General features: G+C 46.5%; 1 protein-coding gene across 5 annotated transcripts in view; it reads left to right on the top strand.

Moving 5' to 3' along the window:
* zdhhc21 (zinc finger DHHC-type palmitoyltransferase 21) overlaps positions 1–11580 on the top strand; it is a 238544-nt gene extending 226964 nt beyond the window's left edge. For 3 of the 5 annotated variants that reach the window (XM_067983682.1, XM_067983679.1, XM_067983680.1), the window contains exon 9: positions 11450–11579. In XM_067983682.1, the coding sequence (XP_067839783.1) occupies positions 11450–11474 (25 nt within the window). In that variant the 3' untranslated portion in view covers positions 11475–11579. Of the gene's footprint in view, positions 1–11449 lie in introns of all 5 variants that reach the window. The other 2 variants (XM_067983681.1, XM_067983678.1) reach the window with 2 other exon arrangements.
* Positions 11581–16695: the final 5115 nt, after the last annotated feature.

Raw genomic sequence — 16695 nt, 5'->3', positions numbered from 1 at the left:
GTGATTCATGATATTGCCTTCTGTTCTCTCCCAGGTCCTTCAAGGGCCGCAGTGATGGGAGAGGGCGATTCTTCAGAGACGCTCCCGGCCTCTGAGGGGGCACCGTCACATCTTAGTGAGCCATCCACCAGCGCAGATACTCACACCTCGGTGGGTCCTAGCAGTGAGTGAGTTGTCATACAGTTAGTTATAGCATAGTTATGGAAAAGGACAAAGACAGAACAGGAGTTAAAGTTTTCAATTGGGGAAAGGCCAATTTTACTAAACTGAGAAGTGATTTAGCAAAAGTGGACTGGAAACAGCTCCTTGAAGGTAAATCAGTGTCAGAGCAGTGGGAGACATTCAAGGGGGAGATTCAAGGGGTTCAGAGTAAACATATTCCCACAAAGAAAAAGGGTGGCACCCCCAAATCTAGAGCCCCCTGGATGACAAGGAGCATTCAGGGTAAGATAAGGCAGAAAAAGAAAGCCAAGGATAGACACTCAATACTGCAGAAAGCCTAGAGGAGTTTACAAAGTGCAGGAGTGAAATAAAAAAGGAAATTAGGAAAGCAAAGAGAGGGCATGAAAAAATATTGGCAAGTAAAATTCATGAAAACACAAAAATATTTTATAAATACATAAAGAGCAAGAGGATAACTAAGGAAAGAGTAGGGCCTATTAGAGACAAAAAAGGTAAACTATGTGTGGAGGTGGAAGATGTGGGGATGGTTCTTAATGAATATTTTGCATCTGAGTTCACAAAAGAGGGGGATGATGCAGAGATTGTAGTTAAGGAGGAGGAGTGTGAAATATTGGATGGGATAAATATAGTGAGAGAGGAATTATTCAGGGGATTATCATCTTTGAAAGTGGATAAATCACCAGGGCCAGATGAAATGTATCCCAGGCTGTTAAAAGAAGCAAGGGAGGAAATAACGGAGGCTTTAACAATCATTTTCCAAAATTCACTGGATACAGACGTAGTGCTGGAGGATTGGAGGACTGCTAACGTTGTACCGTTGTTTAAAAAGGGAGCGAAGGATAGACCGAGTAATTACAGGCCAGTCAGTCTCACCTCGGTGGTGGGCAAATTAGTGGAATCAATTCTGAGGGACAGGATAAACCGTCACTTAGAAAGGCACGGACTAATCAAGGACAGTCAGCATGGATTTGTTAAGGGAAGGTCGTGTCTGACTAACTTGATTGAATTTTTCGAGGAGGTGACAAGGAGGATCAATGAAGGTAGTGTAATTGATGTAGTCTACATGGATTTTGACAAGGCTTTCGACAAGGTCCCACATGGCAGATTGGTCAAAAAAGTAAAGGCCTATGCGATCCAAGAGAATGTGGCAAATTGGATCCAAAATTGGCTCAGTGGCAGGAAGCAAAGGGTAATGGTCGACAGGTGTTTTTGTGACTGGAAGGCTGTTTCCAGTGGGGTGCCGCAGGGCTCGGTACTCGGTCCTTTGCTTTTTGTGGTATACATTAACGATTTGGACATAAACGTAGGGGGCATGATTAAGAAATTTGCGAATGACACAAAGATAGGCTGTGTGGTTGATAGTGAGGAGGAAATCTGTAGACTGCAGGAAGATATCAATGGACTGGTCAGGTGGGCAGAAAAGTGGCAAATGGAGTTCAATCCAGAGAAGTGTGAGATAATGCATTTGGGGAGAGCAAACAAGGCAAGGGAATACACAATAAATGGGAGGATACTGAGAGGTGTAGAGGAAGTGAGGGACCTTGGAGTGCATGTCCACAGATCCCTGAAGGTAGCAGGACAGGTAGATAAGGTGGTTAAGAAGGCATATGGAATGCTTTCCTTTATTAGCCGAGGCATAGAATATAAGAGCAGGGAGGTTATGCTGGAACTGTATAAAACACTAGTTAGGCCACAGCTTGAGTACTGTGTATAGTTCTGGTCACCACATTACAGGAAGGATGTAATTGCACTAGAGAGGGTACAGAGGAGATTTACGAGGACGTTGCCAGGACTGGAGAATTTTAGCTATGAAGATTGATTGGATAGGCTGGGGTTGTTTTCTTTGGAACAGAGGAGGCTGAGGGGTGATTTAATTGAGGTGTACAAAATTATCAGGGGCCGAGATAGAGTGGATAGGAAGGACCTATTTCCCTTAGCGGAGGGGTCAATAACCAGGGGGCAAAGATTTAAAGTGATTGGTCGAAGGATTAGAGGGGAGCTGAGGAAAGATTTTTTCACCCAGAGGGTGATGGGAGTCTGGACCTCACTACCTGAGAGGGTGGGAGAGGCAGAAACCCTCAACTCATTTAAAAAATACCTGGATGTGCACCTGAAGAGCCGTAACCTGCAGGGCTACGGACCAAATGCGGGAGAGTGGGATTCGGGTGGGTGGCTCGTTTCTCAGCCGGCATGGACATGATGGGCCGAACGGCCTCCTTCTGTGCCGTATAGTTTCTATGATTTTATGAGCAGACACTGGTGGCACTCTTCTCCAGGCTCTGCTCAGCTGGACGCAGATGCTGAAAACCGGGGGTCATCCTTTAAAAGGAGAATGATCGAGGGGCAGCAGCACATTTGCTGGAACAGGTGCCACATGCACTCTCCACAATTGCGGAGAGGATGGAGGAGTCCAACTCCTGCATGAGTGGAATGGTGGCACAGGTAAGTGTGGGAATGTCTGTGAAGGCTAGCCTCCATTGAGGTCTAAGGACTGCTTACAAATGAGTCCATTCAGGCCCTGACAATGGCCATGCAGACTCAGGGTGAACAACATTTTGCCACCCAGGCTGATAGATACTTTAGAAGTGCCCTTCCAAAGCATCACACATATCCTCCAAACTCTTGTCCAGCAGGGTGGTAGGAGTGATGTGGCCCTGGCCCAGAAGAGGGTTGATGGCATAAGGGGGGGGACAGCATGGAAGTGGGGACATCACTCAAAGCGGTCCCACGTCTCACCCTTTGCCCCCCTCAACCAGTACCCGCAATGCTGCCTCCTCTCCAGGTGGCCGAGTCTGTCCCTGCACAGGTGCAGGTGGAGCAGTCTTTGGTGGGGCCCTCACGGGCTCCAAAATCCAAACAGCATTGGCCCAAAGCATCTCAACAGTCAAGGCAACATGAGCAACCTGCCTCTACCTCTGCTGCAGCCACAGGGGATGCACAAGGGTGTTTGACAGATTGTAATGTTCTTCATTTCTCTTTGTTTTTTGTTCCATGCACATTAAATCTTATAATTCTCACCACCATTGCCACATCTTGACCATTCTTGAGTCTCTTTGGTGGATAGCACACTTTCATGTGCTTCATGGTGAACAGCGAGCCTTGATGCCACCCATTGGGTCTGTTTACAGTGGTTGTATGTGTGGTTGTAGGGATGTTTTGGTAAAGGGGTGGTGGGGGGTGGCGGTCTCGTGTTTGCTGTGCTCGTTCCAGGTGGTCATAGAACTTGACCATCCTCACTTTGCATATTTCCTTAGGAGAACCTGTCAAATATTAGTGCCTCCCTGGCATGAAGAGCAGCCAGGAGATCCACTGCTCTGCCAAGGGGTTGTTCCTCCTCCTCCGTCTCCTCCTCCTCCTCCTCCTCCTCCTCTTCCTCCTCCCCCTCCGCCTCCTCTTCCTCCTCCTCCTCCTCTTCCTCCTCCTCCCCCTCCGCCTCCTCCTCCTCCTCCATCTCCTCCTCCTCCTCCTCCTCCGTCTCCTCCTCCTCCCCCTCCGCCTCCTCCTCCTCCTCCATCTCCTCCTCCTCCTCCTCCTCTTCCTCCTCCTCCCCCTCCGCCTCCTCCTCCTCCTCCTCCTCCTCCTCTTCCTCCTCCTCCCCCTCCGCCTCCGCCTCCTCCTGCTCCTCCTCTTCCTCCTCCTCCCCCTCCGCCTCCTCCTCCTCCACCTCCTCCTCCTCCTCCTCCTCTTCCTCCTCCCCCTCCGCCTCCTCCTCCTCCTCCTCCTCCTCTTCCTCCTCCCCCTCCGCCTCCTCCTCCTCCTCCTCCTCCTCTTCCTCCTCCCCCTCCGCCTCCTCCGCAATGTTAATGGCAGATGTGGATGCTTCATGAGGGCATAGGCCCTCATGCACCAGTAACCCCCTCTGTTGCCCCATGTAGTGCAGGACGCAAAAGACAGCTATGTTTCTCCCCACTTTTACTGGTGCGTAATGAAGGGCTCCCCCAGATCGATCCAGACACCAAAACCGCATCTTGAGCAGTCCTATGGCATGTTCAATTACACACCTTGTGGTGATGTGACTGTCATTGCACTGTAGCTGTGCCTCGCTGATGGGGTTTCTCACAGGTGTGATGAGCCATGTCTGCAGAGGGTATCCCTTGTCTCCAAGGAGCCAGCCCTTAAGTCTGTTTGGTGAGTGGAAGAGGGCTGAGATGTAGGATTCTTGCAGAATGAAGGAGTCATAGCAGCTGCCAGGGAATCTGGCACACACCTGCATAAATCACCGGAATCTTTGTGAATTGCACAGAAAGTTGTTGCAAATGAGTTGCATATTGATGGAATGATAACCCTATTGGTTGATGAACAGTCCTGGCTCATGTGGAGGTGCTCGGATTGCCATGTGTGTGCAACCAATACCCGTGGGAAGCCAGCCAGAGAGTGGAACCCCACTGCCCTCTCAGCCTGGCTGATGTCGTCCGTGAGGAAGTTGACGTATCGGGACACCCTGAGAAACAAGCCATCCGTCACCTTTCGTATACACTTGTGAGCTGACGACTGAGAGACCCTGGCGATGTCACCAGTGGAGTCCTGGAAGGATCCGGAGGTGAAGAAGTGGAGGGCAGTGGTGACTTTAACTGCCATGGGCAATGCGATGCCACAGGCCCGGAGCAGAGCAGCTCTGCGTGAAGAAGCGACCACCTGGCCACTCACTCTCAGCCTTCGTTGGCACTGCTCCTCAGGGAGCTCCAGGAAGCTCAGCCTCTGTCTGTAGACCCTCTCACATGGGTAATGTCTCTTGCGATGTCGGGCCCGACATTACCCATGTGAGAGGGTCTACAGACAGATGTCGGGCCGTGTGGCGCACCTCTGTCTTATGGAGCTGCAATGCCGGAAGTGCACGCCTTGCCTGGCGTGGATGCTGATGTTCCTGCTCCTCAGATGCACTCGGGAATGCAGTCCCCCCGTCCTGATGGTGTCAGTTTGAGGGAGACCAAAAAGTAGGTAAATATGTCTGAACACAAGAATTCTGAGTGTCAACAAAGAAATCTGAGTCTAAACACAAAGAACTCCCAGCAAAAGGTTTGTCTGAGGGAACTGAGTGCCCTGCTGCAATAACTCACCTTTTATCCCCATCTGTCAAACAGGGATTTAAATGGCCAAATGGCTGCCAGCTGCAATCCGCCTTCGTTTCAATGGCGTCTTTCAGACACCACGGCAAACACGTTGAGGCAGGGTTAAAATCATGTCCCTGCCTCAATACTCAAAATATAAACTAGTTAATGTATTTTAAGTATTTTAATTCATTGTTTAAATATCGGCAATTAAAGCCGGCGGGACTTCAGGCTTCCTGATCCACACACACCCAGATGGGTCTGGGACGTACGTGTTTTTCGGCGGGTTGGAGCTGGGATTCCCTCCCGCTCCATAAAAATGCTATTTGGTTTGACCGCCCCCCAACCCCCGCCCCGAACCCAACCGGACTTGGCAGTTAAACTCCTGCCCAAAGAGTCTGCAAAGGGATATAGACAGGTTAAGTGAGTGGGCAAGAAGGTGACAGATGGAGTATAATGTGGGGAAATGTGAGGTTATTCACTTTGGTAGGAAAAATAGAAAAACACAATATTTTTTAAATGGTGAGAAACTATTAAATGTTGGTGTTCAGAGAGACTTGGGTGTCCTTGTACAAGAAACTCAAGAAGTTATCATGCAGGTACAGTAAGCAATTAGGAAGGCAAATGCCATGTTGGGCTTTATCGCAAGGGGGTTGAAGTACAAGAGTAAGGAAGTCTTACTGCAATTGTACAGGGCTTGAGTGAGACCTCACCTGGAGTACTGTGTACAGTTTTGGTCTCCTTATCTAAGGAAGGATATACTTGCCTTGGAGGCGGTGCAACAAAGGTTCACTAGACTGATCCCTGGGATAAGAGGGTTGTCCAATGTGGAGAGATTGAGTCAAATGGGCCTGTACTGTCTGGAGTTTAGAAGAATGAGAGGTGATCGCATTGAAACATATAAGGTTCTGAGGGGGCTTGACGGGGTAGATGCTGAGAGGCTGTTTCCCGTGGCTGAAGAGTCTGGATCTCGGGGGCATAATCTCAGGATAAGGGGCCGGCCATTTAAGACTGAAATGAGGAGGAATTTCCTCACTCAGAGTGTTGTGAATCTTTGGAATTCTCTATCCCAGAGGGCTGTGAATGCTCAGTTGTTGAGTATATTCAAGGCTGAGAGTGATTGATTTTTGGACTCTAAGGGAATCAAAGGATATGGGGATCGGGCAGGAAAGTGGAGTTGAGGCAGAAGAGTCGGAGCAGTCTCGAGGAGCCATATGGCCCACTCCTGCTCCTATTTATGTTCTTATGTTCTTATTAATTCTGATGATAGGTCATCGACCTGAAACGTTAACTCTATTTCTTTCTTCACAGATGCTGCCTGACCTGCTGAGTGTTTACAGCATTTTCTGTTTTTATTATAGTAGTATCATCAACATTGATTTCAGCAGAATATTTTGCATCTGATCAAATCTTGAGAGTCTAGCATCATTTTCACAACATTATAACTTGTATTTTCTCTGTCCTTTCAGTGCATGATAAGAACATCAGAACATAATAAATAGGAGCAGGAGTAGGCCATACGGCCCCTCGAGTCTGCTCCACCATTCAACAAGATCAAGGCTGATCGTCAACCTCAACTCCACTTCCCCACCCTATCCCCATATCCCTTAATTCCCTTAGTGTCCAAAAATCTATTGATCTCAGTCTTGAATTTGCTCAATGACTGAGTATCCAAAGCCCTGTGAGGTAGAGAATTCCAAAGATTCACAACCCTCTGAGTGAAGAAATTCCTCCTCATCTCAGTCCTAAATGGCCGACCCCTTATTTTCAGACTATGACCTCTAGTTCTAGACTCTCCAGCCAGAGGAAACAGCCTCTCAGCATCTACCCTGTCAAGCCCTCAAATAATTTTATACACATCAATGAGACCAGCTCTGATTCTTCTAAATTCCAGAGAATATAGGCCTATTCTACACAATCTCTCTTGATAGGACAACCCTCTGATCCAGAATCCATCTAGTGAACCTTCGTTGCACCCCCTCTAAGGCAAGTATATCATTCCTTAGGTAAGGGGACCAAAACTGTACACAGTACTCCAGGTGTGGTCTTACCAAAGCCCTGTATAATTGCAGCAAGACCTCCTTACTCTTATACTCCAACCCCCTTGCAATAAAGGTTAACATACCATTTGCCTTCCTAATTGCTTGCTGTACCTGCACGTTAACTTTTTGTGATTTGTGTACAAGGACGCCCAAATCCCTCTAAATACCAACATTTCTTAGTCTCTCACCTTCTAAAAATTCTACTTTCCTATTCTTTCTACCAACATGGATAACTTCACATTTCCCCACATTATACTCCATCTGCCACTTTCTCGCCCACTCACTTAACCTGTTTATGTCCCCTTGCAGACACTTTGTGTCCTCACAGCTTACTTTCCCACCTAGCTTTGTATCGTCAGCAAACTTGGATACACTACACTCGGTCCCTTCATCTAAGTCATTATTATAGATTGTAAACAGCTCAAGCAATGATCCTTGCGGCACCCCACTAGTTATAACCTGCCAATCCGAAAATGACACATTTGTTCCTACTCTCTGTTTTCTGTCCGTTAACCAATTCTCAATCCATGTTAATATATTACCCCCAATCCCATGAGCCCTTATCTTGTATAACAACCTCTTGTGTGGCACCTTATCGAATGCCTATTGAAAATCTAAATACACTACATCCACTGGTTCCCCCTTATCTACCCTGCTAGTTACATCCTCAAAATATTCAAATAGATTTGTTAAATACGATCTCAGTTTCATAAAATCCTGTTGACTCTGCCGAATCATATTATGATTTTCTAAGTTCCCTGTTACTGCATCCTTAATAATAGATTCTAGCATTTTCCCCACTACTGATGTCAGGCTAACTGGCCTGTAGTTCCCTGTTTTCTCTCTCCCTCCTTTCTTGAATAGTGGGGTTACATTTGCTACCTTCCAATCCACGGGGACCGTTCTAGAATCTAGGGACTTCGGGAAGATCAAAACCAATGCATCCACTATCTCTGCAGCCACCTCTTTTAGAACCCTACGATGTAGGCCATCAGGTCCAGGGGATTTGTCGGCTTATTGTTCCTGAAAACTGTCTTGAATGCATTCCATGAACTCGTCCTCCAAACTACTTTTTCCAATTTGGTTTACCAGTCTCTGTGAAGATTAAAGTCCCCAATGATTATTGCTTTACCCTTGTTACATGCTCCTCTAATTTCCTGATTGATACTCTGTCCAGCTCTATAACTACTATTAGGGGTCCTATATTCTACTCCCACCAGTGTTTTCTGCCCCTTGGATAAGGACCTGCTTCGGCTCAAATCCCCATTTTCACTCTTTGCTCAATGAGATGCCTGACTGCGGAATCACGGACATGTTGCACACAAGATATTGTTCAGAAAAACAAGGGTCATGCGTTAAGTATCCTTCACTTACGGAACCTAAATGGCACATGGTCATTTTTACTTCTACATAGTGCAGATTTCCATTTCACTGTGATGTGTTACGTGTTGTTGAAAATCTCACGAATCTGGAATCTGAAACAAGCACAAAAAAACCCATATTATGAATTACATGTAAATGACATGTAAATAGCGGGTTTGTAAGTATCTTGTGTCACATGGCACTTTTCAGAGATGAACGGGGAAGTTCTCCCGGTGTCCTGACCAATATTTATTCCTCATCCAACATCACTAAAACAGATTATTATCTTATTGCTGTTTGTGGGATCTTGCTGTGCACAAATTGGCTGTCGTGTTTCCAACATTACAACAGTGACTACACTTCAAAAAGTACTTCATTGGCTGTAAAGCTCTTTGGGACATCCTGAGGTGGTGAAAGGTGCTATATAAATGCAAGTTCTTGCTTCCTTTTTCTTTTACCTGGCTTTTCTTATTTTGTTTAGTCTATTTTTGTCTTTTTTTTAAGAAACATGTTTTCTTTCCACTCCAGCTTTGTGTGAGACTCTATTCCCCAGGTAATGTTCTCCCAGCCTCTTTCAATGCTGCTTTTGTGTCAACTGTTAGAAGGTTATGAAATTGGCCTGGGGAATGAAGGAAGTTATGGTCTGTTGATTTCCTCCGAATCCTCTGGGAAGGAGCTTGTCCCCTGTTCACCAGCACTCCCCGATAGTCCAGCCAAGGTGGGGAACTTGGTGGGGGAATTGTGGGTCCATGAGCCTGCATCCTGTGATCCTGTAGCACATTAATTCACCGCATTAACTTAATTTAATTTATTTAAAACTTCACTTACTTCTTTAAACAGCATACCTCCTATTAATTCAAAGGACTGATTTACAAAGAGCCTCTGTCAGCAAAAATCACAAAAAAAATCATTATCAATGAGTGCATGTGTTTCAATTATAACAGCGGAAGGCCCTGTGAGAAAACTGAGCTTAAGAGGCAGATTTTATTTCAAGGGGAGTAAAGTTCCAAAACAGGGAAACCTGTGATGGAAATGACATTTTCTAAAACTGGCAGGAGCTCATGATGGTATCACATTCTGTGACCTTTTGCTTATCTCTTGCTACCTGCTAAGAGGGGACAATTCATGAGAGTTTTGTATGGTATGGTAGTGCCAAGTTATATAAAAATTTCTAAACCTAAGTACCCCTGTTGAATAGTTCCTTCTGTGCACAATTAATTCTAATCGTTCTGTTTCAAAGTTTTATTCATTGTGTTATCAGTAATTTAGAGATTCCAGAGCAGATAAAATCTGTTGGCCTTCATTGCATGAGGATTTGAGTACAGGAGCAGGGATGTCTTATTGCAGTTATACAGGGTCTTGGTGAGACCACATCTGGAGTATTGTGTGCAGTTTTGGTCTCCTTATCTGAGGAAGGATGTCCTTGCCATGGAGGGAGTGCAACGAAGGTTTACCATGCTGATTCCTGGGATGGCAGGACTGACGTATGAGGAGAGATTGGGTCGACTAGGCCTATATTCACTAGAGTTTAGAAGAATGAGAGGTGATCTCATCGAAACATATAAAATTCTAACAGGACTAGACAGACTAGATGCAGGGAGGATGTTCCCGATGGCTGGGGAGTCCAGAAACAGGGGTCACAGTCTCAGGATACGGGGTATGCCATTTAGAACCGAGATGAGGAGAAATTTCTTCACTCAGAGGTTGGTGAACCTGTGGAATTCTCTACGACAGAAGGCAGTGGAGGCCAAGTCATTAGATGTATTCAAGAAGGAGATAGATATATTTCTTAATGCTAAAGGGATCAAGGGATATGGGGAAAAAGCGGGAACAGGGTACTGAGTTAGACAATCAGCCATGATCATTTTGAATGGCGGAGCAGGCCCGAAGGGCTGAATGGCCTTCTCTTGCTCCTATTTTCAATGTTTCTATGTAACAGAGCGGAATAATAAATTAAATATTAGAGTTGCAAATTTTCCAGATATGCAGTATGAAGGAATGTAGGCCTACTCGAAATGGTTGCACATATTTAGAACATAGACCGCATGCCAAATCCCAGCAGGGCATCAGAAACTGAGGAGAATAAACTGGGGCAATGGGGAATTTAAAAAAAACAATTCCGGAATTGTGCTGATATTTAACCTGGCCATGTAACTTTCCCAATTCATGGAACACTTTGGAATCTCAAAAGTCAATGGTTTGAATTGCCAATGTTGATATATCTGGCAGGTTTCGTTCATGATGAGTCAGCAGTTTACCTGACAAATTCAGCAGCAAGCTTACCGACAGTAAAAGAAAAGACACCATTAAAATGGTTCATGATTACTCGCAACTTCAAAAGACACAAGTATTGTGTAAGTTCAATGGGGTAATGTTAGTGACTGTAGGTCAAATAGTACTGGTGTTTCATGTATTGGTATGAATTGAATAACGAATTAGATTTTTTAATATAAGTCTGCTTTTACTCATCTAATGTTGGCAACAACTTTGTTTAATACTTTCCAATAGGCAGATGGGAATAAAAACTTACTAATGGAGGAAATCATGATGAGCCTTATTTGATTTGTAATCCATGACAGATGTGGTCTTTATAGTCAGAGACCAAAGCATGTTTATTACTGAGTTTGAAAGAGATTCTCAAAGTAAGAACATGGTTTATTAATATCCAAGGATATTATCATATCAGCTTGATCTGTCCCAGCAAGATCAGAGTGCAAACGAGTTTCATTGACCCGTGAATTGTTATGAGCAGTGAACGAATGGTGCTCACCACTCCTTAGATTTAGACTCACCCTTCCTCACTTCCTCTAATAGGAAGCTGAAACGAGCCCAGTGTTAACTCCAGCGAAGCGAGGACCCATGGAAGAAGTGAGAAGATTGATCTCTCCCCTCAATTGCCGCATCCTTGAAAAGCAGCGAAGAGTCAACATAAGAACCAGGAAGTGAAAGCGACAACAATAAAATCATTTGTAAAAACAATTATAGACAGCAAAAAAAAGGGGAAAGAAATAATCAAATTAAATAAAAGAGATAGAAGGAAAAAGTTTAAAAAAAATTTAACATTTTTTAATTAAAAAAAAAATTTAGTGACCAAAAACTATTAAAATAAGGAATAACAAAATTGCACATTTTTAAAAATTAATTTTTAGTTGTTTAGCAGTCATTAAAACTTACAGTACTGTTAAAACTTAGTTTAGAGCTGGTATATTTACGCAGACCTGTTTTGTGGCGATATTAGATAGTTTCCAGCGGGGCAGAAGAACAAGTTGGCGCTGGTCTGTTGATTCTGTTGATTGCAGACGGTGATATGCCTTCAAGACGAAGCTGTCAGATCCCTGGTGTACCAGGAAGAGCTAGTTGCGGATTTCCACATTTGACTGCGCATGTGCGAATGCTTGCTCTTTCATTTGGCCACTAACAACGGTGAGCGTTGTTGAGCTCACCGTTCTTTTCAAAGCAAATTCCAGCCCCTTATGTTTTTTAAAATGTCAGAATTTTCTAGCTTCCTTTTTAAAAAATTTTCTCAATTACCATAATATAATTACAATTATTTAATGAACAAACAAAAGAATTGCAGATTGTTATTCCCTCAGACTTCATGGCTGACCTTAATCACAAAGGCTCTGTGTTTACTAGAGGGAAGTTTTTACACATTCAAATCATTGAATTTGATTTCAAATCATTTTAAAGCCGTGTTATTTAGATGAAAACCTCCCAAGAAAATCAATGACTGTTAAAATCACCGGAAAAAAAAGGCGAGTGTCAATTCGACAGTCAGGAATGATAGATATACAGGATATTCATTGGTAAAGAGTTGCATTTGGAATTTATTAACCAATTAACTCATGAGGTGCATTTAATTTGTTTAGATCCAGATGAGTTCAAATCCCATTCACCAGTGGGATAAATTCCATTCATAATGACTTCATATCAAATATTCTAATGCCTCCTCTGTAGTATAAAATATATTAAAATATATTATTTGATATTAGTAAGAGCATTTAATTTTTACGTCTTTATTTGAAGTAATTTTCATCTCTTGAGTGAGAAATTGACTCTTGCATTGGGGTCTAGTGGTGAATTGTGGGTCTTGGGGGGGATCGTGGGTCTCAGGGAGATCAAGGGTCTCGAGGCGTATGGTGGATCTCGTGGGGATTCCAGGTCTCGGGGGGATCGAGGGTCTCAGGGCAGATCGCGGGTCTAGGGAGGGTTGCAGGTCTCCAGAGGACGAAGGGTCTCAGGGGGACGGAGGGTCTCGGGGGGATCGAGGATCTCGGGCAGAGTGTGGGTCTAGTCGGGCATCAAGGGTCTCGGGGCAGATCGCGGGTCTCGGGGGACCACAGATCTCAGGGATCGTGGGTATCGGGGGATCGCGGAGGGATCTTTGGTCTTGGGGAGGAGCATGTGGTGGACAGGGAGGGGGGGGGCGGGGGTAGGGTCAGCAAGATCGAAGCCTGGATTCAAGTGTCAGGAATCTCTGCGGGGGGGGGGCAGTGAGTGAGATCGGGGGCCAGGGTCCAGAGGTTGGGAGCCTCGTGGACGGGGAGGCCAGGAGCAGCTGTGGATGGGAAGGTGGCACTCCTGCTCCTCCCGGCTCCACATTCATCTTTATTCTGCAGGTGATCTGTAGGGTTGGTTTCCCCGAGTGCGGCCAGCCAGGATCAACCCTGGTTCAATGAGGAGTGTAGAAGAGCATGCCAGGAGCAGCACCTGGCGTACCTAAAAATGAGGTGCCAACCTGGTGAAGCTACAACTCAGGACGACATGCATGTTAAACAGCGGAAGCAACATGCTATAGACAGAGCTAAGCGATTCCACAACCAACAGATCAGGTCAAAGCTCTGCAGTCCTGCCACATCCAGTCGTGAATGGTGGTGGACAATTAAACAATTAACGGGAGGAGGAGGCTCTGTAAACATCCCCATCCTCAATGATGGCGGAGTCCCGCACGCGAGTGCAAAAGACAAGGTTGAAGCGTTTGCAACCATCTTCAGCCAGAAGTGGATGATCCATCTCGGCCTCCTCCCGATATCCCCACCATCACAGAAGCCAGTCTTCAGCCAATTCGATTCACTCCACGTGATATCAAGAAACGGCTGATTGCACTGGATACAGCAAAGGCTATGGGCCCCGACAACATCCCAGCTGTAGTGCTGAAGACTTGTGCTCCAGAACTAGCTGCGCCTCAAGCCAAGCTGTTCCAGTACAGCTACAACACTGGCATCTACCCGACAATGTGGAAAATTGCCCAGGTATGTCCTGTCCACAAAAAGCAGGACAAATCCAATCCGGCCAATTACCGCCCCATCAGCCGACTCTCAATCATCAGCAAAGTGATGGAAGGTGTCGTCGACAGTGCTATCAAGCGGCACTTACTCACCAATAACCTGCTCACCGATGCTCAGTTTGGGTTCCGCCAGGACCACTCGGCTCCAGACCTCATTACAGCCTTGGTCCAAACATGGACAAAAGAGCTAAATTCCAGAGGTGAGGTGAGGGTGACTGAACCATTTTTTATTATTCGTTCATGGGATGTGGGCGTCGCTGGCAAGGCCGGCATTTATTGCCCATCCCTAATTGCCCTCGAGAAGGTGGTGGCGAGCCGCCTTCTTGAACCGCTGCAGTCCGTGTGGTGACGGTTCTCCCACAGTGCTGTTAGGAAGGGAGTTCCAGGATTTTGACCCAGCGACGATGAAGGAACGGCGATATATTTCCAAGTCAGGATGATGTGTGACTTGGAGGGGAACGTGCAGGTGGTGTTGTTCTCATGTGTCTGCCGCTCTTGTCCTTCTAGGTGGTAGAGGTCGCAGGTTTGGGAGGTGCTGTCGAAGAAGCCTTGGCGAGTTGCTGCAGTGCATCCTGTGGATGGTACACACTGCAGCCACAGTGCGCCGGTGGTGAAGGGAGTGAATGTTTAGGGTGGTGGATGAGGTACCAATTAAGCGGGCTGCTTTATCTTGGATGGTGTCGAGCTTCTTGAGTGTTGTTGCAGCTGCACTCATCCAAGCAAGTGGAGAATATTCCATCACACTCCTGACTTGTGCCTTGTAGATGGTGGAAAGGCTTTGGGGAGTCAGGAGGTGAGTCACTCGCCGCAGAATACCCAGCCTCTGACCTGCTCTTGTAGCCACAGTATTTATATGGCTGGTCCAGTTAAGTTTCTGGTTAATGGTGACCCCCAGGATGTTGATGGTGGGGGATTCGGCGACGGTAATGCCGTTGAATGTCAAGGGGAGGTGGTTAGACTCTCTCTTGTTGGAAATGGTCATTGCCTGGCACTTGTCTGGCGCGAATGTTACTTGCCACTTATCAGCCCAAGCCTGGATGTTGTCCAGGTCTTGCTGCATGCGGGCTCGGACTGCTTCATTATCTGAGGGGTTGCGCATGGAACTGAACACTGTGCAATCATCAGCGAACATCCCCATTTCTGACCTTATGATGGAGGGAAGGTCATTGATGAAGCAGCTGAAGATGGTTGGGCCTAGGACACTGCCCTGAGGAACTCCTGCAGCAATGTCCTGGGGCTGAGATGATTGGCCTCCAACAACCACTACCATCTTCCTTTGTGCTAGGTATGACTCCAGCCACTGGAGAGTTTTCCCCCTGATTCCCATTGACTTCAATTTTACAAGGGCTCCTTGGTGCCACACTCGGTCAAATGCTGCCTTGATGTCAAGGGCGGTCACTCTCACCTCACCTCTGGAATTTAGCTCTTTTGTCCATGTTTGGACCAAGGCTGTAATGAGGTCTGGGGCTGAGTGGTCCTGGCGGAATCCAAACTGAGCATCGGTGAGCAGGTTATTCGTGAGTAAGTGCCGCTTGATAGCACTGTCGACGACACCTTCCATCACTTTGCTGATGATTGAGAGTAGACTGATGGGGCGGTAATTGGCCGGATTGGATTTATCCTGCATTTTGTGGACAGGACATACCTGGGCAATTTTCCACATTGTCGGGTAGATGCCAGTGTTGTAGCTGTACTGGAACTGTTTGGCTGGAGGGGCAGCTAGTTCTGGAGCACAAGTCTTCAGCACGACAGCTGGGATGTTGTCGGGGCCCATAGCCTTTGCTGTATCCAGTGCACTCAGCCGTTTCTTGATATCACGTGGAGTGAATCGAACTGGCTGAAGACTGGCTTCTGTGATGGTGGGGATTTCGGGAGGAGGCCGAGATGGATCATCCACTCGGCACTTCTGGCTGAAGATGGTTGCAAACGCTTCAGCCTTGTCTTTTGCACTCACGTGCTGGACTCCGCCATTGTTGAGGGTGGGGATGTTTGCAGAGCCTCCTCCTCCCGTTAATTGTTTAATCGTCCACCACCATTTACGACTGGATGTGGCAGGACTTCAGAGCTTTGATCTGATCCATTGGTTGTGGAATCGCTTAGCTCTGTCCATAGCATGTTGCTTCTGCTGTTTAGCATGCATGTAGCCCTGAGTTGTAGCTTCACCAGGTTGGCACCTCATTGACATCAAGGCATCATTTGACCGAGTTTGGCACCAAGGAGCCCTAGTAAAGCTGAAGTCAATGGGAATCAGGGGGAAAACTCTCCAGTGGCTGGAGTCATACCGAGCACAAAGGAAGATGGTAGTGGTTGTTGGAGGCCAATCATCTCAGTCCCAGGACATAGTTGCAGGAGCTCTTCAGGGCAGTGTCCTAGGCCCAACCATCTTCAGCTGCTTCATCAATGACCTTCCCTCCATCGTATGGTCAGAAATGGGGATGTTCGCTGATGATTGCACAGTGTTTAGCTCCATTTGCAACCCCTCAGATAATGAAGCAGTCCGTGCCTGCATGCAGCAAGACCTGGACAACATCCAGGCTTGGGCTGATAAGTGGCAAGTAACATTCGCGCCAGACAAGTGCCAGGCAATGACCATCTCCAACAAGAGAGAGTCTAACCACCTCCCCTTGACATTCAACAGCATTACCATCGCCGAATCCCCCATCATCAACATCTTGGGTGTCACCATTGACCAGAAACTTAACTGGACCAGCCATATAAATACTGTGGCTACAAGAGCAGGTCAGAGGCTGGGTATTCTGTGGTGAGTGATTCA

The sequence above is a fragment of the Heptranchias perlo genome, chromosome 4, assembly GCF_035084215.1.
Source record: "Heptranchias perlo isolate sHepPer1 chromosome 4, sHepPer1.hap1, whole genome shotgun sequence".
NCBI lineage: Eukaryota > Metazoa > Chordata > Chondrichthyes > Hexanchiformes > Hexanchidae > Heptranchias > Heptranchias perlo.
This window is presented reverse-complemented; position numbering and strand designations above follow the sequence as displayed.